At 41.6% G+C, this 24,788-nt stretch overlaps 1 protein-coding gene across 16 annotated transcripts in view; it reads right to left on the bottom strand.

Annotated features, from left to right (window-relative positions):
* Positions 1-24,788, bottom strand: part of adgrb2 (adhesion G protein-coupled receptor B2) — a 260,606-nt gene that overhangs the window by 15,751 nt on the left and 220,067 nt on the right. For 8 of the 16 annotated variants that reach the window (XM_065471127.1, XM_065471122.1, XM_065471125.1 and 5 more), the window contains 12 exons: positions 24,548-24,633; positions 22,640-22,738; positions 19,998-20,097; positions 17,250-17,321; positions 15,203-15,295; positions 13,509-13,757; positions 10,802-10,841; positions 10,346-10,360; positions 7,815-7,987; positions 6,849-7,565; positions 4,496-4,531; positions 2,088-2,201 (listed from right to left, as the gene is read on the bottom strand). In XM_065471127.1, the coding sequence (XP_065327199.1) occupies positions 2,088-2,201; positions 4,496-4,531; positions 6,849-7,565; positions 7,815-7,987; positions 10,346-10,360; positions 10,802-10,841; positions 13,509-13,757; positions 15,203-15,295; positions 17,250-17,321; positions 19,998-20,097; positions 22,640-22,738; positions 24,548-24,633 (1,794 nt within the window). The remainder of the gene's footprint in view (positions 1-2,087; positions 2,202-4,495; positions 4,532-6,848; positions 7,566-7,814; positions 7,988-10,345; positions 10,361-10,801; positions 10,842-13,508; positions 13,758-15,202; positions 15,296-17,249; positions 17,322-19,997; positions 20,098-22,639; positions 22,739-24,547; positions 24,634-24,788) is intronic. The other 8 variants (XM_065471123.1, XM_065471133.1, XM_065471134.1 and 5 more) reach the window with 8 other exon arrangements.

The raw sequence follows: 24,788 nt of genomic DNA, 5'->3' as shown, positions 1-24,788 counted from the left end.
GCTCCAAACACAGGCAGTGCATCACAGTGATCTCAAAACATAAAACGGATAAACACACAAACAAGAAGGAACAAGTGGACACACACACACACACACAGAGAAACAAGTTATGGCCACATCCACACACAGAGAGGCATGCTGCCACACACGTAGGCTCTCTGATACGTGAGTGTATGAACGTGCACATCCGCTCGCACAGACTAGCACAAACCCCTCTCATCTCCATAATTACTGTATAGTCAGCATGTCCGTGTCTGGGGGTGACTCTCAAAGTGAGATGTTGACAATAGCAGAGCCGAATTCAAGCTGGGGCCTGTCAAAGACCTGACACTGATAGCATTATCCGTGTAATTATTCGCAGTTAAGTGAACGGCCTACTTACTTTTAACATAATGGATTTGGAGGAGTGAGCCGTACCGGTGCTGTCCTTTCACATCATAACTTGCGTGACGTCATTAACCAGGAGAAAATACGCGCTCCAATTTGACTTAATTATTTGAAACATGGCCCGTCTATTACTCATGGCTGCTCTCTCGCTTCTTTTAAAGTTTTGGGCATAATCTCAAAGCACACCTGAGCTCCCTCTGGAGCACATTAGCATGCTACGGTGCAACTGTTGTTAAGAGCCGCAGACTTCTAATATATGGCTCGCTCTTTTGCGAGCGCCTGCCATTTTTCTTCTCCTCCATAAAGTAGTTGCTTGGCATGAGCGAACGTGGAGTCAGCCAGCGCTTCTGAAAATCTTGATCAAGACGCAGAGCAAATGAGGAGTGAAGTAAAAGGCCGCTGTTCTGGCAATGGGAAACTGCAACATGTTTCCCTCTGTGTGTGTGTCTCCACAGCATGCGGAATATGAGAGATGTCAGACTAGCCTCTGTTCCTCCTCTGGCGGTGTAAATTAGATGTGAAACCAGCATACCATCGATGCCAGGGGAAAGTACACCTATCAAGGTTGGCTAACTCATCATGGCTCCACGCACTAAAGCGCAGCAGATGAGTGGAATGCAGGCGTGTACGCGTGTGTTTAAATCTTAATGAAAGTAGCCCTCTGAAGGTCAGCGCGGAGCAAGCGGGGGACTCTTTCGTCTGCTGCTAATGATGTATTAATGATTCAAGGAGGCGTCTTTGTCTCATGCGCATAGGTGCCCACCCAGGTACCCCCCATGGACACACACCTCGCGGCCTGTGCAGGCACACACACACAGACACACACTTAAAAGAACATTTCCATACAGCACAAAGAAAATTAAACGGACACATTAGCCGGTTCGACACAGGCACAGACGAAACCATTTGTGCGTATGGACAGATGTGCTGTTGTTGTTTCTTTTTCTTTTATTTTCCCTTTCCTGTAATTAATTGTGGTGAGATAGTTTGGTAAGGAGTGACAAACAGTTTCACAGGTATTAAAACTGCAGCATTCGGATTTCATTAATCCGCTCTGATTGATTATCCCTCTGCTAAAAGCTCATGCGATCAACTCATTTGATAGGCTCTTAATAAGGCACCGAGCACAAGTGAAAATAAATGAGGTTCAGGCCAATTACATCAGGTACAAAAGTAATTTACAGTATGAAAGATGGAACAGAATGTGCCTCTAAAGAAATATTTATAAGGCAGTTAATGCTCAGTTCTTCGGGACTGTGATAATAAGTGTAACAATGAATTAATCAAACGGCAATGAAAACACTGTATACAGTATTCGCATTGCATTTAGATTTCCTTGTTAGCGCAAACAATGTTTTCACATTTCTAAGACAGCAATTTGCCATGAAAAAAGGAAACCATAATGAATACAGCTGCTTTCAAATCTACCTCATGTTTGTAAATGAGTGGGAGCTTTGCTTGGAATTTTTATGCCTATAATTGGCTGAAAGCTGCATTTACGAATAAATACAATGTCGCCACCACAGCGCTGATAATATTTAGTCATTGTTGACCACTTCCTTTGAAGCTAGTTATTGCGTTCCAGAAATGGCACGGAATGGGGGGTGTGGGGCGTTGGGGGTTTAAGTATTGTATAGGATAGGAGGTGGAGGTGCACGGGTGCAGTGGGTTCCCATCCTGCCTCGGGGCAATGATCTTACCTTGAATGTGGACATGGCTGGGTCCCTGCTATACCTGTCTATGGTGTGGAACTTGGACGAGTGGTTGAGCTCATGGTACAGCTCAGAATGTCTTTTGCGAGTGTGCATCACTTTCTGGAAGGGAAGAAAGGAAGGGACAGCAGAAATGAAGCAAATAGAAACAAACCAAAAAAAAAAAAAAAAGAATGAAGGGGGAGCCATGTAGGGACAGGCAGGGGGAATGAAAATGGGTAAAATGCTGAGGGACTGCAGTGATGCCAGCCATGAAAAGGGGGGTTAGAGCGAGACACTGTCGATCGATTGCTGGCTCATGCTCATCCATTATCCACTTCCTCTGTCTTTAAGAATTTGGCAACTGTGAGTGCTGCAGAAGCGAGTCCTTTACATGAATATCTGGTGAAAATGAGTGACAAAAATGCCATTGTCACAGCCTGGTTCTTGCTAACTGGTGATCCTGTTAACTCAGGATTTCTTTTTTGTCAAACTCATTAAAAATCTAACAGATGGGCTAGAATTTAACTCTTACCCTCACTGAAATTATATTTGTCAAAAAACTGCCATCCCTGTGTTCCGAATGTGGCTGTCCCGAAGGGAGTTAAACCCGGATCTGTAATTCTCTGACAGCGAACTGCATTTGTCAGTGCCACTGCTGTCTCTCCGTGCTAATGGGCAGTGCTGGAGCTGCTCGGCGGTAGCTAATTGTCAAAGCAGCTTGTGAGGTTGAAAGTGACACAGGGGCAGGATGCCAGCACTCACACCCGCACACTTACTGGCCAGTTGGCGCTTAGCACTGGCTCCAATTACTTCAGAGTGGGTACTCTCATCTCTGCTCAGTTAGAAGGTGCTACTATCTCCTTGACTTCTTCTACAGTTTTAGGTTTTCAAGAATCTCAAATGTAACATACAAAATAAAGAACAATCAACAGCGGTGCATTATAGAAAAGGTTGGAAGTAAGGTTGCACAAACAGAGCTTAAGGGCAATTTTAAGCTAAGTTCGTCAATGGACCTAGGCTCGTCCAGCTAGGCCAGTTTGTCATTCTGCTAGATAAGCTACCATCTTGCTATGACTATACATACATTTAGGCTTAGTTAGGACCAGGGTTTATTCAAAATCTGCATTATACTGGTACAGTTACAGTTGGTACCTGCTAGACAGTAGCCCCTGCCTTCACACGACCTTTCCAAGTCCATTCTAAAGACTGGAGCCAATTTAGCACTAAAGACCAGGCTTAGTAAATACCAGTTGGAGCAACTGGTCCCACCACTTTATAGTGTCTGAAATAAAAGAGGGGATATACCAAATTGTACTGAAATGTTTTCTTATTGAATGCTCTTTCTTTCAAGATATCCAGCTTGAAGTCAAATACTAAAGAGTATAAACTTAAGAGTATAAGGTATTACGTTCCCTGAAACACAATTAGATTTCTAATTTGTTTAAGTATTCAGTATATTCGTAAAAAGAAGTTCGCTTTTGACAGTCTAAAGGGATGAGCCAACTCTATCAATGGAGAAAAAAAAGCATGGTTGAAAATGGATTTACCTTTCATTAACTCATAGAAGTGTACACTTTGCTGTTTTAGTGGTTCTTCTATGTCTCTTTCTCAAAAATCAATAGTCAGTTGGTGAGAAAAGGGTTGCTTTCAAGGAGAGACAGTTTCCTTGTTCATGCAGAAGCCACAGATGACTCCAGATAAATAGGCCAAATAAGTAAAATGATCAGCTGTAATCGGTGTTAGTAGCTTGTCCTCACTCATACCCTTTACGTAAATGATATGTGTCCATGGCGGGAGGTGAATGTCCAGTCTCTGCAGTGGCCAATACTCAAAGGAGTTGTCAGGGAGGGCAGCAGTGTTACGAGATGGCTTGTATTTTATTGCATAGAGACTGGCGATTCACGGGACACTCGAGTCATTTTTAACACAAACATACTCACAGACACTGCCAAACCATCTCGTTCCAACAGATATAACCAGCAAACCAACTGTGGCCACATACGGTACGTGTCAACCCAGGACGGAATTACTAGTTTTTATCCAGACACAAGAAACATTTTACTTTTGCTGTTTCTTCAACCAGGACCCCAAAAAAAGACATGACAAACTCATTGGATTTAACTGTGCATGTCGTTTGGAAGGTTTGGTTTCCAGATTCAAATAACACATCCGCTTGTTCATAAAGACGGACTGTAGGTAGGGACAGCTTGACTGGCCAATGTTGGAGAAACAGCATACTATGTAAGATAAGTCTGAAACAGGTCACTGATCTGAGAGCAAGGGAGACACAGGAGCGAGGGAAGGGGTTTAGCAATGCTTTTTTTTTTACTCCTCTAGGCGTTACTCAAGTCCTGGCAGAAGCACAAGAAAGCAGAGACAGGCTGATGACAGGGGGATGAGGTCCGAGATCTTACCTCGAAGTCCAGTTCAGAGTACCGTACTCTTTTCCTCTGGAAGAGGAGGGGGGCAGGGGGAGAGAAGAAAGCATCAATGACCACCCCTCGACCACCACAGAATTCTCTTGATCTCAGTGTCTTTGTGGATCTTTCAGTGCCATTGTTCAGTAACAAGAGGACGGCTAACATTCACCGGCTGCCCAACATGATACAGACATTTATTTACAAATGTCATGGAAAAAAAGGCAAATTGTTCAGCCTATTTCAGCGTAATGAGATTAGTGGAGTGGAATAACCCAGAATTACAATGAAATATAATTTCTTGGCTCACATACCCTCAAATACAACCACTACAGCCTTGGTGTAAATCGTCTTCTCTGCTATTTTTGGAGAATTTGTTGAAGACATCCAGATTAAAAAAGCTGCCACAAACATGTGAGGGATGTGTTTCATCCTCTAATCTTGTTTGGACCCCACCGCTCTCATCTTAAGTGCTTCTTTAGCTATAGTGAGTGGCACACAAGCCGCCAATTTAACAGCTGCAGACATTTCCAACTCATCTGGCCCCAACATTGCACTGAATTACATTCCATCTCTGACTTCCTCTCTGGCTCTCACTGTCTGCCAGATTTGCATTTGGCAGGGAGAGGAGCTGCTCTCTACAGTTAGTTAAAAGCAGTATTCATTCTTTGAAAGGGCAGAGTTGCTGATCTGATGCTACTGCGGCCAAGGTTTTTAAAACGGAGAGAAATGCAAACAAATAGAGAGGGAAGTTTCTCCCGGGATGTCCTATTGCCTTTGAGAATTCAACCATTCCCTCTCTTATTATCGCGGAATCCTTACCTTAAACAGAGAAATTCCATGATTGAATTAGCTTTGCAATATGGCAGGCATGCAACATGCATATACGTATGCAGTATATTGCATGTTTTGATGGAAACACACAGAAAGCAATAGCTAACTCACTCATACAAAAATCATATGGGATTCTGTCCTTCTACACTTTGCTGTTCAGATGGCACGGTGGTGCTGTGGTGTTGTTCATTTTTCACTTGCTGGTTTCGAAAGCATGATTATTGGATAATATGCTTAGTGAGGCATTTTCACACTTTGATATACATCACTTGGAGTTTAAACATACAAGCTTCTGAAACAACAGTACATTTGACACCCTAAGTACTTTTTCACAATCTTTCCACGACACGTCTTCCTGTTGCAATTGGAAAGTAAAACACGGATTTAATCCTGAGAGGCACTCTCTGACATCCATCTCCGAATCAAACATATCCTAACAGGGTGAAATTGTAGCAGTAAATTACATCCGGTTTCTCTTCAGAGTTTTTTTTTTTCTTCTCTTTTCCATATTCATGAGTGCACTCGTTACTCATCTGACAGTGATTTTTTATGAGTCTTAATGACTCGTCCTTAACGTCCTTTGCCCCGAGTGAAGTATTTTCACTTTTTGAGTGAAAATGTTGCTTCCATCTCTTTAATCAACCTTCAGCAGTCAGCAAGATGCCATTAAGGGAAGATCTAAAGTGTGTATGTGTGCATGTGACTATGTACAGTATGTCAGTGAGTGTTTGCAAAAATTAAGGTGGGCTGAAAGACATTCACCAGGGAATTTTTTTTACTCTGATCCTGTCAGTCTTGGTCCATCTGCTGCAAAACCCTGTACCATTAGGAAGTGGAGGGGGGTATCACACACATATTAAAATCACTCATACAGAGACACTAAACTAATATGAAGCTGTCTGTCATTATGAGAATAACTCATTTCAACGGTCATCCTCTCAAAGAGCAGCTATAAATACTACTCATCTGAAAATCATAGCAGCTGTTATAGCGGACTTATACTTAGGCACACAACTGTGTTATTATCACAGTGTACTGTTACTGTATAAGATAGACAGCATGTATTAGAAACTCACTAAATTTGAACTAACACGTTTGAAGGCCGCAGTTATGGAACTATGAGGCATGTGAATAGACATTTTTCTTCTTAACACGTGTTATTGATAGATTGATGATAAAAGTTAGTTTAGAAATGAAGACCATCTAGTTGTTCCTAAAGTTAAGTGAAATGTCAGATAGATCAAGATGTCTTACTTTTCCTGGTGTAAATGAACTTGTTTTGAGTGGACAGTCGATGCAATGAGTGGATCTGAATTTTTCTTTTTCTTTTTTTTTAAAAAATGATTCCACAGGCATTAATGACTGTGAATCCTTCCACTCCTCTTTATCAACCCACTTCTAACTTTACTTGCATTATCACAACCTGAATAGCCATCACTGTAAAATTCAGGGAGACAGTGGAAAAAAACTCAACCAGCGTTGCCTTTATTCCCTTTGTCCTCAACCTATCACCTACCTCCAGAGATCCTGCTGAGAGGCTGGTGTTGGCATTGGTGCTGCCCAGGTTGCGTGGCAGGGTCCTGGTTCTCTCCACTGTTGTTCCCCCTGTCAGAATCTGTCTGACTGAAGGTCTCTGGCCCGGCTTTAGCTGCAAAGAATTCCCATGGGAATGCATATGTCCTCCATGGGAGTGCACAAGACCACCCTGAGGCATCAAGTGGCCCTGCCCATGGGGCAATGTTTTGATCGTCCCAAAGGAGCGGTTGAGGTTCATGGTGATGTTCATGTCACCCACACTGGATGGCACAAAATCCGCCGGATAGGCCTCACTCTCTGCCGGGTGAAGGGTCAGAGGAGAGGGAGGCGGCGGGAAGGGAGGATCCTCCACTGCAATGTTGAGAGGCTTGTCCTCACCCCCCAGTCCCAGGCCTCCTCCTTGGGAGGAGGGTGTTGCAGGTTTGAAAGTGACTGTCCTGCGAGGTAAGACCATGTAGTCCCCCTCTCCTCCACCACCCCCCTCTCCTCCGTCTCCCACACCCCCTCCGCTTCCAGCACTTCCGTCCTGGGAGGTGTTGGACGAAGCCGGAGGTCGAGCCCAGCCCAGGCCACTCTCGGTGCACAGGTAGATCGGAGCGCCGCCACGTTGCTGCCCCTGTTGTCTCTGCTGGTCCACATTCACTTCCTTCTTTAGGGGGGTCTCACTCAGCTCATTGAGGCCTCCCAGAGGTGGAACCTTGCAGATAAAACAAAAAACAAACAAACAAAAAACCCCAATAAAATCGTTTTTTACAAGCAGAATTATTTTCGATACACTATATTCTTTTTTATTTCTTTAGCAATCCTGCTTAAATTCATATGATGAGACACATTCCATCTCTTTTTGTCGTGTTCAACTTGATTTAATTTCAATATAATGTCCAGAAGGTAGTTGAAAAATGAATGAGCTAATCTGTTTGGAAGTTTAGAAACTTTAATCATGTACCTGTACAATAAGGTTAGGAGGGGGGATGTTCCCTGGGAGAGTGCTGAAGTTGACCCCTACTCCGCCCTCCTGATGGGCTGCCAGCTTAGGATCGTCCTCATCATCCAGGGAGATGCGGGAAAGGGTCCCAGTGATAGTGGCTGGGTTACAGGTGTTCACCTCTTTGAAAATGACTGCAGTGAGACGAGGGAGGTGTAAGGATTTGGAAAGAGACAGCAAAGAGAATGGAAGATAGGCAAGAGATATGCGAGAAGGAATTTGGATAGTTGGTGAAAGGAGAAATATAGGTGGGTGTGAATAGAGAAGGTGGGGGGTAATTGGGTTGAGGAATAGATGTTGAATGGAAGAGAATAAATACATTTAATGCCAAAGAGAACACAATTGACAAGAGAGGTGTGCAATGCAGAGACAGACAGCATAAATTAAATTAAACTGATACTGAAATATACTTGCAGCTATAAAACAGCCTTAAGATACAATGCATCTCTAAAGAAAAATGTGATTTTCTCATGTTGTGCTTGGTATACAGTGACTGACTTTTTGTTTCTGACACTGTGACCTTAATTCTCAGAGTAATGTCCTTGGTGAAAAATGCTATGTAAAACCGAGTGCCTTTCTCTTGCCTGCTTTCACATACTGACGTACATCTATATGCACTAGAGGAAGTGTTTTGAGCATTAAGGTATGCGTGTGTTTCACAATACTGTTAATAGCACAACACAAAACTTGCTTGCAGTGGCTGTGAATTAGTTTTCATGCTCATTAATCATAAGAGAAGCTCAGACACTCCACACTTCTAGAAGAGTTACTGCATAACTAACTCGGACATGCTTATGAAAGACAATCTTCTGTCACAGCTATCATCAATCACACACACACACATATATCAAACCATCTGGAAATTCATGCCAGATATCATGCTCATTCTGTCACCATCAGAGGAGTAGATATTTACATGGCCCCAAAATCCCAATTTTTAGACCAAAGTAGGAGCTCAGACTGTTTTCATACAAGCTGTATTGATTTAACAGAATGTCAGGCTAGACATTTGATCAAAAATTGAAGCTGGATCCTGCTGAGGGTGAATGCAGCAAAAGCACACTGGCTTACTACAACTGTCATTTCCTCTGTTCCATCATCCCGTTGGTGCAAACTGACAGGTTGGATTGGAACAGGTTTTGGAGAAATCTGACCAATCTGCTCCCATCACATCTGCAACAAACAGTGGATGGCTCAGAGAAAGACCTATAGACGAATCCAGCGTCGTTTTTGTGTGTGTTGTGTTCTAAAGTACCGCTGCTGTTTTTTTGCTGATGCAGAGTGGAAGTGAACACATTTACACTGACAGTGAAAGCAAGGATATTCAAATTAATCACTGTCGGGGGGCAATGAAAGTAGTCGCTATGAATGTGGAAGTTAATTTCAGATTAGTCCTTTGAGACTAATTACTACATAGCCTTTGGGGGAAAAAAGAACACAAATGCCTTGTGTGTGGAATACGTGTTATATACAACAGATTAACTGCTTTAAACCTAGCAGGAAGATTCCAGGTAAAGCCTGAGATCGATGTAATGACGTTACCTACTGGTGAAGCTTTCAGTTGGCGCTTTCAACCAGCGCTGTCTTGTTGTTATGAAAACCAAATGTAACATCCAAAGGGTTGATCTGACCGTGAAACCGAGGTATGCAGCATGCTCGCTGGTGATGAGGATATGGTCAGTAATTCTCTTTTTTCACTCTAATCATGATTTTAATTTTGTAACTCATAATAATGTATAATTTTACAACTTAACCTACCAATTTAGCCCATAAAGTTGTCATAAAAACGGTCACAGAGCCAGGAGCTAGTGTCCCATAGACTTCCATACAACCTAAAGTTTTATGGAAGTCTATGGGACAATAGCGATAGGAAAGGCAGGTTTAATGTCAACCTTTGCTGACTTGATTTTTGAGACGTGGAAGCTACATTCTACAAGTTCAGGTCCAAGAAGCTCAGTCACTAGTTTCAAGTATTATTCAATACATGAAGTTCATAAAAATGATAAAGCGGCATATGATTTACAATGCAATGGCAGTTCTCTTCTGTTTGAGTGTGTAGCATCCATCGGTTTCTTGGTTAGATCTCGCCCGTGCTCATGATGTTTGGCCTCGAAACTCTAAGATGCTTAGAGTGAAACTTTCAGAAGGCCTTTGCTGACACATACGTAAAGTCAGAATTGAATGGTCTACTTTTAAACCGGGGAACGTCTTACTACGCGAGTACTGAATGTCAAAAAAATAAGAAAGATGAGCTATTTGTACAGGTTTAAAGTTTGGCTAGAAAATATAGGAAGGTACCCACTAGAAAGAGATACAGTATGTAGGGTGGTGCCATCATCAGCATAGACACAATCAGACCCCAAAAAGTCCCAGAACTGTTCAATAGATGGAGTAAACGAATATGGCTTTCAGCTGGATTCGTCTACAGAAGCTCTTAGAGTTTACGGACACATCAGGCAGTATTTATTAGGTCAGTAAGGTGCAAAACTTACATGGGTGTCCTCTCTCTGCAAGGGTTTTGGGAGGGAGTGGAGGGGTGGGAGGGTGGAGTGACTCTTTGTTAATATTTCAAAGCACAACACACACTTATACTGTGGTACATCTGTAACACATCCAAACACCCACACAGGAGCATTGTCGACTAACGAGTGAAACAGGTCTGAACACATTGAGGAGTGTTATTATCATGCACAATTAAGCACAGTCTCATCCAAACATATGCTCGCTGAACACTTATTGGGCAGAATCAGTGTGATTGATAAGGCATAATAATTTGCTGCGCCGAGATGTAGCGCATCATCTCCTGTCATTTCATCAACACATGCGGCAGCAAGCTAAGAATGAAACAGCTTGCAATGCTAATCCTGTGTGGGACAAGGGAACAGAGAAGAGAATGGAGACAAAAGGAGAAGGAGGGAAAGCGAAATCAGGTAGAAGGGAGAGCTCACCTGTTTGACAAGCCAAGTCAACGTCCTTCTCAAAATCCGTCTGACGTAGAAGGCGGGGTAGGCGGTGGGGGAGAGAGGAGGCACAATTAATTTGTGCATTCAGAGCAACAGGAAGCACACGAGTCCGAGCGAGCGACTGGATCTCAAATGGATATGATGTATCCGATGACTCTCATGCTCTGATTTAACTCTATAGAAAAGGACCTGATCCCAATCTGCCACTTTATATGAGTCAATTAGTAATCCTCTCCATAAACAGAACAAAACAAAACAAAAAAGATGCACTGAAAATGTTCAGTTTTTCCTTCTTTGCAATGAATTCATCCCAACGCCTTTTCTAACCAAAAAAAGAACAGAGGAAAAAGCTACATTTTGTCTAAGGCCTACACAACCGCTGCTTTTTTTCGTGATGTTTATCAGTTCACAGCAGCAGATCCAAAACAGACTTTGAGAGAGACGAGCAGAAGGCTGTGAGGTACGTAATGCTTCTGTATGCCTCATCAGTCACCTCGCTATCATCTGAATGGAAACAGGGACAGAAATTTACACAGCAGCTAAACTATTATCTGCTGTTCCAGCTGAAGCAAAACTTTGCAGCTTCCTAGCAAGGATGAGAAAAAATATATATAATGTAAGAATGCAATCCATTGACAGGAGCGAAGAAAACACAAACTTACACACAACACTGCTTTTAACCTGTACTCAATATTCAGATTTTATGTAGATAAGGTACTTCGGGCACAACCAAATCTGATGTTTATTTGCTTTGATATCGTACTTCACTCGAGCGATGCAGGGTGGCACTGCTCCTTGGGGTAAAGAAACCCAGAGGCTGGTGAGTTGAATGAAGAAGCTCTCTTTCCAAAATGGCCACCACTCAAGTTTTTCTGAACTTTAGTAAAAGTGAAGCCTATTGCTATGCAGATGCGATCCTCCCATTTCTTACTATAGAGCCTCGTCCCGTCCTCAGCGGGATTCACTTACAAAAGCCTTTGTTTGGATAATAAACTACAGATTTCAGACAATTTGGGCATGCCACAGAGGCAAGGAGAAGAGGAAAAGGGCGGAAATGAAAAACTGAAAGAGAGAAGGAGAGAGTGTGCAAAGGTCTCAAAGGAGCAGAAAAGCTCTTAGTACGCAAATCACCCGCAGCACCATAAATGGTTCTCTACTAAATGGACGAATGAGGATATTAAGAAAAAAAACAAAAAAAAACAAAGCTCTCCTCTCTTTTTGTCTCTTTCATCCACACTGAGAAAATAAACAAATCATCTTTATTCTAACCATTATGCACTCTCTCTGCAACTGCCTCACAGGTTACGTACACTGAGTCATCAACATCAACTAAATAATATAAGGGAACAGACTGCAGCATATACTGAGGGAGCATACGCTAACGTACATGTTCCTGTAGTTAGTCAAGTCTCTTAGACATCACAACTATTACTGCAGTACATACACTTAAAGGTGCGATATGTAAGAAACACAAACCTAACTTTGGTAAAACTACAACTTTGCTTCTTGCTAACAGTTAGCTTATAGCATCAGAGTGCACAGGGGTACAGCAAAAGGCAATTTGGGTCTTTAATAGAGCCCAACCGATATAGCTGTTTAAGACGGACACTGATGCTTATTGATTTCAAAAAGCTGAGATATTGGCGGACATTTTTTTTCCTTTCAGATACTCGAAATATAAACAGATTTTACTTTGTTATGTGTAGTTATTTATGAGTCATTACTAATACAATATGATAATGCAGATTCAAAATCACTTTTTACAAACAATAAATAAACAGTAAACAAGCTGGTTGTTGCTTTGGTGGCGTTCCATTGTCAACAGGAAAGTTGTACAGTGCCCTCTGGTGGACAAAATATGAGCCATAAACACTCATAACATGGCTGAATGGTGTTTCTACTGCCTCTTTAATGTTTTACATTTTAATGTATCAACTGTTATAAATGCAGATAATGATATATCAGCAAACAACTAATACTGGCCAATATATCGACCCTATGGCTGTATTTTTGTCAGGTTCTAGTCTTCACAGGTTTAATGTACATAAAAACATAACTAAGGGCTAGTTATTGGACCTCTATGTACCTTTTTAAAATGTCAAAATATGCATATATGATCTTGTAATAGGACAAGACAGGTATATACAAATCTGAGTACATTTCCAAGCGTAGGTACAGAAATGTCTAAATCTAGAAATATCTACTTCTGTAACATTTCAAAAATGTCACCAGGGGTGATTTCCCTAAAGTACAAAAACACCCATCAAGAGTACAGCGGCAACTGTACCAAACCACTGTATCTCTGAATGTACAATAAGGCTCTTTACTGTCCAACAGTGTGTATATATCATTAACAATATATCTATCAACTTTGAAAGTTATACAAATCCTAAAGTGTATTTTTCTTGGGTTGGGCTTATTTTGTTATTTCAGAGCAGAGTAATGGTAGGGTTTTCATTCTATTTCCCATCTTTCTATTAAGTTAAGAGACTGCTTACAGTAGCTCCAGAAAGCTCCAAAGCAGTGAGTGTTGAGTGGTTAACATTTTCTCATCCATCTCTCAGGAAGAACCTGTCAAAATGCTCAAGTAATCCTGTAGCATTTATTAATAAATGTTGCTTTACATATTGCACCTTTTCTACTTACGGATTTGACTATTTCTACCAACAATGGGTTTTTTTTGGTTACATACTGGTTGGCTGCTGATGTGATTATGGGCGTGGTTATGGTTGTGGGTGTTGTTGAGGATGGGGGTATGCTCATTAACATGGCTCAATGCGTGGCTGTGGTTGCCGTGGGTCAGGCTGTGGTAACAGCCTTGCTGGGATGTCTGGTGGCACGCTGGTGGGAGCGGCTGTGCGTGGCAACCTGATAAGCACAGGGATGTGCCGTAACGCAAAGACCCGCTCTGCTTTCCACAGGCGCTCACATTCGCACACTTCTGATGATATATATAAAAAAAGAATTAATGAAAAACATAAAGTTGAAATGTTAGAAGAGGACATCTAACCAGCTTTGCAAAGAACAGCGCTGATTTTTAATCAGAATTTAGCTAATCAAATAAATTTCCAGAGACAGCTTTGATTCCGTTTTAACAAGAGGGTGTAGCTGCAGTTCTACATCTTTACGCCGACTCTAAATGTCAAGGGTTTAACATGCTAATGAGATTCCCTGTGAATATACCAAGAGCACCTGAGAGAATGGTGTTCACTGTAATTATGATGCAGCTATAACTGGTGGCAACCTCGTCAAATTATCCATCACAATTAATGTTCTCAAGGGTGCTGCGTCTCTCACACAGCCGCTCTCCGTGCATATGTGCAGTCTGAAAAGACATCCTCAAAGTCGCACGTATTTAGACAAGAAAAGTTAAGAAAAAACAAGAGCACCTGTCTGTCTAATGCACTGGCGCTGGCACACTGATGAGCCAACACACCATGATAATACAGTTAACCCAAAATTAAACATTCCAGTTAGACTGTAAAGGAAAACAGAGAGTGAGAGTGTGGCGCGATGGCTTCATTGAGCAGAGCGATGGCTCCAAAGTTTAATCTTGAAAACCTCAGAGGAGCATTCAGAAACCCATAATCGTTACCGCAAACAGGTCTGAGGGAGAAATAAAGGGAATAGAGATGAGGGCTGCTCATTCTCTCATGGTTGTGGTGTTACTATACTGTCATTGCTGGGGCAGGTCAAGTCTCTATGATTTATCACACTATTAATAACATCTGGAACGCACACAATAACCTTACAGCTTATAGCTCTGCAGTCTTTTAGAAAAAAGAAAAAAGATGAAGGACTTTCGGTTAGAAGAACATAAAAGTGCTGAAATATCTGTTGTGATAAAATATGATTAGAGGCTGTGATGTATAGACCAACAAGCTCCCACTCCCGAGTTGTCACACACTGATGCCTGGTGAGGACCGGACGATTTCACAACAGCTTTATTTCAATGCGCAGGTTAGTCCAATTCAGTTTGTCGGGTGTCTTTCAGTGCTCGTATGTTAAAAGACGGGAGTGAGAATATGTTTTAACAGCAAATGACAATGAAATGATATAATAGCAGGGGACTGTAGGTGAAACCGCAGAAGTTAGTTTCAGGCTGGAAACTAGACAAGCTTTAAGTGAAATTTCATTTTTCTGGGATGATGTCACATATAAAAAAAAGAAAAAGAAAAAAAAGACACTGCTTAATGCATGAACCCCTGTTAAGGTAAAGATGGTTAAGGAGAAAACGAGAAAGCCAGGTGCGAGTTTGATCACGTCTATAATGGCATCATGCTTCGCTCTGCTGGAATTGGAGCTTGCGGGGAAAAGCTTCAGCCTGGTTAATGTTAGTCTGAGGCAAATGGACTGCAATGTGGGATGAAATGGAGTGCTATTCACCATGATCTGCACCTGTCCATTCTTGCAGGAGTCTGGTGAGTTTTCGCTGTCGTCTTTACATCCCCCCATTCGACAGCGCACTGCGTCCTGCACCTGGGGGTTGGAAGGGGGATGCGGGAGAGGGGAGGGTGGAAACATAGAGAGGGAAGGAAGGGCGGGGAGGATGATGAGGGAGAGGAAGAGATGATGCAAAGGAAAGAAGTTAGTGGAGGAACTTTTCCTTAAGTTAGTTTGGCAAACATTGGAGCGTGGGGACCATGCTCCTTAAACAACGTACATGCTTCATCTATATCGCCGCAAAGGCAAGTGTATGGTGAATAACAACTTATGCAAAAAGTCCCATTGTTCATGAGGAAACTCGGCTTGCAGATTATATAACAGTTAAAGGAGCGGTATAGAAAGCCCATAGAATACTTTGAAAGTGGCCTATTTGAGCCTAGTGTGATTACTGTTCACAACACTAATTAAAATTAACAGCACGGTATATACTGTAGATGTTCTAAACCCGAGGCCTTTCCTGTGCTATGCTGTTTTTTCCTTATCCTCCCACATACTGTATCTAAGTAAACACACACCAGCGCGCTGTCAAAGGGCCGCTCCTTGTAACAAAGAACAAATCCCCCCCCCCCCCCCCCCCCCCCCCATCGCGATCTGTATTACAGGTATCCTGGTTAGTTGCTGAGGAAGTAGCAGCACATCGGGCGGTCTCCTCGTCTATGTACGCGAGTGGACTGCGTCCATGTCTGCATGGACTGGTTTATCCCCTCCATTGTTTCATTTTGTTTATTATTTCCTTTTATATCCATACTCATCCTCAGTGGCCTTTGTTGCCTGTTCTGTGTTAGTGCGCGAGTGTTTGTGTGTATGTGAGTGTGTGCACTGGCACCCAATGCACCTCATTCCTACTTCAAAGAAAAATGCCCCACTATGGGTACCTACCTCTCTCTCTCTCTCTTTCCACATTCCTCTCTATTTCCTCCTCCCCTACTATCATCCCCTGCTTCGCTTCTGAATCACAGTTTCTTCTCACAGATCTCTGTGTGTGTTCCCTTCCTCACCACCTAACTTTAACTTAGCTCCTCCATCACAAGACGCTCCCCTTTCTGCCGTTTACATAATATCACACTTTATGCTACCTTCTCTCTGTTTTTTTTGCACTGTAATACATCCTGATCCCCCCCACCCTCCCCCTATTACTTCCTCCGTTGCGGCACTCCCCTCTGTCTGTTGTTCTGCAGCTACGAAGGATTTACGCTCACTCTTGCAAGAGGATTTTCATACATTTACAATAAATAATTCCTGGATTTACGGTACCCTGATCCCTGCCGCTTTTGTGATATTGATTTAATGCAGCTAAGCATTCAGAGCATTTAAAAATTCACTTACACTATGCAGTTCGTTCAATATCATAATGATCTCTTTGACAGAGGTTGTGCTGCGCGCCGCATACATGCATCGGAAACAGATGACATATTTACAGTTATGGAAAACTGATGACATTGTAAAATCCATTAATTGTAGCCAGAGCAGTTGTGAGCGATGCCATATTGAATAAGTGCGCACACACTGGCATGTGTGCCATTGTCTGTCTCAAGGGCAAGAATACATGTATGTCCATAATGAGTTTAAAATCCGGGATCCCTGGGGACACAGTAAAGCCTGTGGCAAACAGGCACTTGGGGCTATTAGTTAGGGACTTATCGTCTTATTTCATACAGCATCATAGTAAGCTCCTTAAAGCAGACTTGGATCAGATGGACAATGCCGCACCATCCTACTGCATTATGAAGAAGTAGTGCCGCAGCACAGGACATGAATACCGTGCTAATCCTTCTCGTGTCTGATCCGCTTGTGTTCTGACGTGACTTCATACTGACCCCAGAAGCTAACGTGACATTTAAGAAAATGAATCCCGGCATCCCAGCAAAGCCAGCGACTATCTCCGAGTTCATTGTGTACTGCAGAGTTAGAATAAATTCAAAAAAATGCGTGGCATCCACACAACAAATGCTCAACAGGAGGAGGGGGAGGAAGAGACTGGACTCACCTCTCGGCGCATGGCGCAGTGGACGGTGATGATAACAAAGCCTTGAACAGAGTCAAAGACGGCAAAGAGAACCTAGAGGAGAGAAATGAGATGCTCCTGTTAGTTAGTTCACATTTGTTTAATACTGCAGTGGTTCTAAAACGTTTTAAACCATGGCATCCCCCTTAATTTTAAGTTGTTTTATATTACTGTGCAAATGCTTAAACTTCAACAAACCATTGAATGAAATAAATGCAAGCACATATTAACTAACTGTATCGTACTTGTTGCCTTCAAAAGTAAAATTAGCTGAGAGTGCAAAATTTAAAATATTATAATATCCGCACTTAAATTCTCTGTAGTGTACCACATGGTGCTGTGGCACCCACTCTATTGTTATTTTGTGTTGTAATGAATCATTAGAGAAACCCTCATATAATAACAAAATGAGTCAGTAGTCATGATTATTCATAATAAATCATCACAGTCAATACTCTCACTCGCTGTTTGTGTTGCTACTTGTGATCTTGACAGTGGGGAATTGCTTGTTTTAAAGAAAAATAAGATTATTTTCATATTGACCTATTTTTCCACTGGCCAGTTCTTTATTTATACATGATATTATTTGTCCCCAAATTTGCTAATCTGTCAAGATATGAGGCTCGAACATGTAGACTGGGAAAAACAAAAAATCTCTATTTTTTATGGTTGTTTCATTTTAACAGAGAGAGACAGAATATTGCTTAAAAATCCAGAAAAAAACACATGAAAGTTATACACTCATTTGCATCTCTTTGAGTGAAATATGTATTTGCTCCCAAGCATGACCAGAGACATTTATTTGTAGTTAGTCACAGGTTTGCGCACATCTCAGGAGGATATTGGTCCATTCCTCTTTACAGAAACTCTAAACCCTTTAAATTTGGCTTTGGGTTGTTTGGAGGAAGAATCAGCTTCCTCCACAGATAGGACTGAGATCTGGGCTCCATGACCTTACCTTGTTTTTTCTTTAGCCACTCTTTTGTTGCTGTGGAGACATGTTTTGGGTCATTGTCATGCTGGAAGTCCCATCCAATTCAATTCAATTTTATTTATACAGCACCAAATCACAGCAACAACAGTCACCTCAAGGCGCTTTATATTGTAAGGTAGACCCTACAATAATACATAGAGAGAAAAACCCAACAATCAAATGACCCCCCTATGAGCAAGCATGTTGGCAACAATGGGAAGGAAAAACTCCCTTTTAACAGGAAGAAACCTCCAGCACAACCAGGCTCAGGGAGGGGCGGCAATCTGCCGTGACTGGTTGGGGTGTGAGAAGGAAGGCAGGATAAAATACATGCTTTGGAAGAAAGCCAGAGATTAATAACAAGTATGATTCACTGCAGAGAGGTCTATTAACACATAGTGAGTAGGAAAGGTGACTGAAGAAAAATACTCAGTCCATCATGGGAATCCCCCAGCAGCCTACACCTACTGCAGCATAACTAAGGGAGGATCCATGATTCACCTTCAGTGTTCTGGCTTAGGGAATGAGGCCCTGTCCACTGGTTTCTCAGTGCAGTGAGGTTTTCCTGTACCCTTAGCAGAAATACAGTCCCAAAGTTTAATGTTTCCACCTCTGTGCTTGATTGTGGGGATGGTGTTCTTTGGGTCATACTCAACATTTCTCTTCCAAACTTAAGATGCGCCTTCATGAGCAGGGGGACTTGTAATCCTGCAACATTTCAGTCCATTATGGGGGAGTGTGTTATCCATAGTGTTCTTGGTGACTGCGGTAAAACTTCCTTCAGATCATTAACAAGTTCCTCCCGTGTAGGTTTAGGCTGATCCACCACCTATCTCATGATCATCCTCACCCTATGAGCCAAGATCTTGTACGGAGCTCCAGACTGAGGACAAATGATGATTATTTTATATTTCTTCCATTTCTGAATATTTCCACCAGCAGTTGTCACATTCTCACCAAGCTTTTTGCCATTGGTCTTTTAGCCCATTTCAGCCTTGTGGAGGACCTGACGTCCTTTTATAGCTCTTTGGTTGTGGAGAGGTTGGGATGGAAAAAACTGATTAAGTGGACAGATGTGCTTTATACACATAACAAGTTGAGATCAGGACTATCTATAATTGATTGACTGATTGATTATATATGACCTGCACACAGCCTATCTGTGAAAGCCATAATTCTGACTAAGTTTAGGGGATCAAACGCTTATTTCACTCAGTCACATGAAAATAAATTTATAACTTTATCTGATATGTTTTTTTCTGGATTGTTGGTTGATATTCTATCGCTCTACTGATATGTTGTGCATTTTCCATTGTTATACCTCTCTGACCTGTCTTCCCCATGTGATGTTTGTGTAATGTATGTATGGTCAGAAGGGTAAGATGGCGCTGGCAAAGGTCGGCAGTCTTAACCCAATTTCCTTCGGGGTCAACCTTCAGGATCAATAAAGGTTTATTGAATTGAATTGAATTGAATTGAATTAAAAATAGAGACTGTTTACTTCTTCATAAGTGAGCAAACTCACAAATTCAGCAGGGGATCAGATAACTATTTCCAACACTGCATCTTTATCGTTTGACTATTCAAGAACAAACAGCAGTAAATGTGCAAATACTTCATCTATATCTGTGACACAGCAGGTGTTTCTTGAACTTTCAGAGGGCTCCCAACATTTAAAAGCAGCTTTTCCATGGTGTCTCAAAGCTACAGATCAGTTGCAGTGTCTTAGCATGCACTGGTGTTGTGAGACACATCACCTGGAAGAGTGTGGAGCGCCGGTCAGTTATGGCCAGGACCGCTGACATCCAGGTTAACGCTAGCAGCGGGAGAACCACACAGGAGCTCCACAGAGATGCCCTGTCAGAGAAGAAAGAAGGAGACAGAGGTCGGGGCAGAGGAGGAGGAAAGGAGGGAATGAACAAGGGATTCAGTCTCAAACCAAACCAGATGAGTCATATCTGGCAAGTCACATAACTCAACTTCTCACACACATACACTCATGTAAACATGGAGATGAGTCATAGGTTCACAGCAGTGGGCAATTTGAAACTGATTGGCACACTGGGATTTGAATCAGACTTAATATTCTCACCGATAAATGGAAGATGATGTGTAATCATGTAGATAGTTTTGGACTGGCAGTTGCTCACAATTACATAGTTGATGCACACTAAGTGCCATGCTGGTAGACTGCGAAGACAATGGGCAGAAGCCCACCGAGGAGGGGGAAGACAAGTCACTGACAAGTACTGACATGGGGTTTCTGAGGTACAAGAGTGTGTGTGCGTGTCTGACTGTAACACCACAAAGATAGACACCAATTTAAAATGTTCATGCCGTCTGAGCACATATTCACGGTTTTATAACTGTCCAATAAAAAAGACGGACAGCTCCGTCTACCTACATGGAAAAATACGCACGTCTCTGTTGATGTGCAAAACGAGCAAAAGCGAATAAAGAACAATAAATTATAGTGATGTAACTGCTCTTCTCCTGTGAACTCCCTGTGGTGCCGACTGCGGTTGTGACCAAACGTCATAATCCAGCAGAGCAAGAAACTACAAGAAATTTTTACATAAAAGAAATAAAAATAATGAGTAAAAAAGAGGTATGATTCATATGAATTGAATGTTCCATAAGACTAATAAAGCTGATCCTACGTTTTACATATTAAAGTAGCATCTGTTGCCCATCACTAATAAATCAATCTTGTGTGGGTGTGTGTGTTCTTTGCCTTGACAACTTATACAGTCGAGCTAGTGATAACTGTCAGGTAAATGTCAAAGTAAGCAAGTAAGTAAACCACCTGAAGTCCAATATGACTTGTATATGTCTGAGACTTAGGTATAAGGAACAATGACTATAGTCAGGGGTGCACATATGTGGTCCGCAGGTGCACATTTGCTGTCAAAATAAAAGACGCGCACCAGAAAAGAAGTTGCAACGCGCGTTTGCGTACATATAAAAGGCACTGTTTTTATCCGCGAGAGTGGGATTTTCACGGCATATTCTGCACCACATCTCTGTGCGTTCATCATTTGTTTGAAGCCAGCTCACCTCCTGCAACCACTTTTCCGAGAATACGCGCTTCTTTTGCGGTTCGGACTCCTTCTCACATTTCTTTGGAGGTGGAGGAACACCAAAGTAATTGCTTAAAGGAGCTTGCTTCTTCGACATCTTTAAGAGTTCTAAACAAATGTCTGTCCTCCTCCAGAAAATCTTATGTACGCAAATGCGCGTTGCAACTTCTTATCTGGTGCGCGTCTTTTATTTTGACAGCGAATGCGCACCTGCGGACCACTTATGTGCACCCCTGACTATTGGATGGTTTGGAAATTCATACAAGTTTGCTATTCTACTTCTTTTCTGAGCCAATATGTAACGATAGAGTCGACTTGTCTTTAGCAAGGATCTAGGCAACTGAAAAACATGAAAAATAACCCTGTGTGTGAAGGTTTATAGGTCTTCCTGATTATGAAACCATTAAAACAATCCTCTGAACAGAAGAAACAATCCAGTGTTTGAAAAGAAACTGCTATGAATCTTTTTTAGCAAAGCTCAGCAAAACGTTGTCAAAGAAAACATCTAACAACACATTTAAGATTTTTTGAAGTGATTTTTTAAAAATTTTATTGCCTTGATTTTTAGTATTATTGTTAGTAGCAGTCTATGTATTTCTTTTTAATCAGTTTTATTAATGGTTACAATGAGATTTGGATTGTAAACAATCTTATTTTTCTTACTTGGCCTTTGTGCAGCCCCTCAGCTCACAAATTGTTTTAAACAAGCTGTTTTAACTCTTCTTCATCTGTTTAAATCAACTTTTTTTTGTTTGTTTCTGATTGGCCTGCCCATTAAAAGCAGAAGGTTTGAACAACAGGCGGGTGGGGCTTATGTGCTCACAGAGAGAAAACTCTTTTTTTGTCATTATAATAAGAATGGCACCTTATTAAACACATACACCACTAAACTTATATCACTAAATTTGGAGTCAGGTTTTCCTTTTTCTCACATATATGTGATATTACGTGTGTTACTGTGAATATTTACATGATCTGGTTAATATGAAATCCACGTTTATGCAAGTACACTACCCAAATAGTTTGCATCATTAACAACCTTTCTGAACATTGTGTAACACAAACATGATTAAAACAAACTTCTAAATATGATTCACAAATATAGCTTGACAGGGGTCAGATTTGCTTAGTGCAACCAGAGGAAATACCACTTTGGATGAAAACATGATCTCATTAAATTGCAGCGATAGTAGAGCAGGTGTTTTTCCTTTCATTACTTAGCCAGATCCTGCATCATAACTGAAAGCCAGAGATTAAAAAAGATGTAGGAGAGTGAGGGTAATGAAGAGAAAGAGATAGAGAGGTGAAGATGGACTAACATGGCGCTGCTGGCAGTCGAGTTGGACATAGCGGTGCTTGAGATCACGCCACACTTGGAGCATTTCAGGAGCAGTCGGCTACGCGCCTCCGCTGGGACACTTTAGGACATGTACAGACATACATACATAAACACATACACGCACGCACCCAGGTGAAGAGGACAGGAGGTAGGTAAGGGTGTGGGATGTGTGGGAAGGACAAGTACCAGTTATGACAACAGGTGAATGTGCCGGTGTCACAGTTGCAAAATAACCAAGAGGAAAAAGTAAAGAAAAATAAACATAAAGAGAGAAAGTGGACACAACAAAGAGAAGAAATAAAAAGAAAAAAAGAGAGGGGAGAAAGGGGGAAGGAGAAAAGAAAGAAAGGAAAAATTAAAACCAGATCTTAAAAAGTAGCAGCAATGAAAAACAGTCAGAATACAAAGATCGATTCAGAGCAAGTAGAGAGAACATGAGAGACGGACATTGTAATGTTACAGCAATCATGTGGATTAACAGATTACAGTGATGCAGACAGGAAGTACCGGTGCAAGTACCAAAAATATATTCCGCGGCTAGTGCAAGCAGGTCTATGTGTGTGTTTTCATTTATATATATACACATATATATATATATACGTATATATATATATATATTTTTTTTTATCTCGTTTTTTTATATCACTGTGCAAAAGTGAAGCTTTCTGGCTCCTTTGGTTGTTTACTTACTTACAGTCGACCACTCAGACAGAAAGAGAGAGTGAATGTGCGCACGCTTGCGTGTGTATATACTGAATTTGAGTATATACGTGCAAGCAGAGAATGATGGGGCAGTATGTTGCTATGCTACATTAGCGTCCCATCACAGCTCATTGCCTTGTTGCCAGCCACATCCCCATGGCTTCATAAGGAAATACATTACGCTAATGACAGCTTGTCCTGTTAGCAACACGACCAACTGTGGTGCGTGTGTGTGTCTGTGTGTATGTGTGAGCATTTTATTTCTGTGAACACACTTCTGAGAATCGGGGGACGAAATGTGCTTACTGCTCGGATAAGGCCAAGGACTTTTCATGTGACAAAGAAGGATACACCTGTTCGTGTGTATTTTCGTGTGCGCGTAGGTGTGTTTGTACACAGCGACTGGTTTAATCTCAGGTTGCATCACCGGGTAACAAAAGCTAATCAACCCCCTGGAGAGCAGAGCTGTACTGTTAACCCTTGAAGCTACGAACAAATTAAAAGTTCCATTTGTGCACTACTGTATAGACGTCGGAGGAAATGCAATGGCATAAAGACAAAAAAAGGAAAACAAATGACGGAATCAATAGGTGTAAAAATGAAAACATGGATTTTTAGATGTGGGAGTGCCGTTCAGAATGAGAAAGATGATGAGCGCTGCGAACTACTTTAATACAAACAACGGTGGAGCTGGAGACATATGCCTGTATATTGTGTGTATGTGTGTGGGTTAGGATTCAATAGTATATAAGGTTTAATCCACATAATCCAGGTATTTATTGAATGTAATTAGATTTCCATCTGCCATTGATTTTCACATCCACTTTATTCGGCGATGTCACTTCAAGCACACAAAACTAGATGGGTAGCGTATGTTAAAGCGAAGTAAAATGCAATGCACAGAGCAACAAAACACAGCAGATGTCTTGTCATTTTGTTGCCAAATTGGATCATATTTTTTCTGTTTCTTTTCCTTTTTTTGGATAATTTTTACTGAAGGCACAGATGTACAGGTAGGTGTACGTGCTCAGACCCTCGAAAGCATTTCTAGTTAATTGCCATGAATACTTTGTGCTCCTAAGTTTGTCTGACAGCAGGGAAAATGTAACTAATGCAGCAAATGTGCGTGGATGGACGTGTGTGTGTGTCTGTGTGTAAGTATGTGTGTGAAGTGCAGGCAACTTACCCAGCACGCTGCTTTTTAGACTTGTCTGAGATGCCGTCTCGAGACATGAGCTTGTTAAACACCACGATTCCAATAAGCATATTCACCTGAGAGACAGAGACACATTGCTGTGGTACAAGAGTCGACAACAGGCGATCAAATGGCTTTGTATCTTCTTTTATTAATGTTTAACAAGGTTGAAGACAACTTTGAAAAAGCCTCATAGACCAAGTTGATTTTTAATTATCAATAAAATTAATGA

The sequence above is a fragment of the Pelmatolapia mariae genome, linkage group LG22, assembly GCF_036321145.2.
Source record: "Pelmatolapia mariae isolate MD_Pm_ZW linkage group LG22, Pm_UMD_F_2, whole genome shotgun sequence".
Taxonomy (NCBI): domain Eukaryota; kingdom Metazoa; phylum Chordata; class Actinopteri; order Cichliformes; family Cichlidae; genus Pelmatolapia; species Pelmatolapia mariae.
The sequence above is the reverse complement of the archived record's forward strand: the minus strand, read 5'-3'. Positions and strand labels throughout refer to the sequence as shown.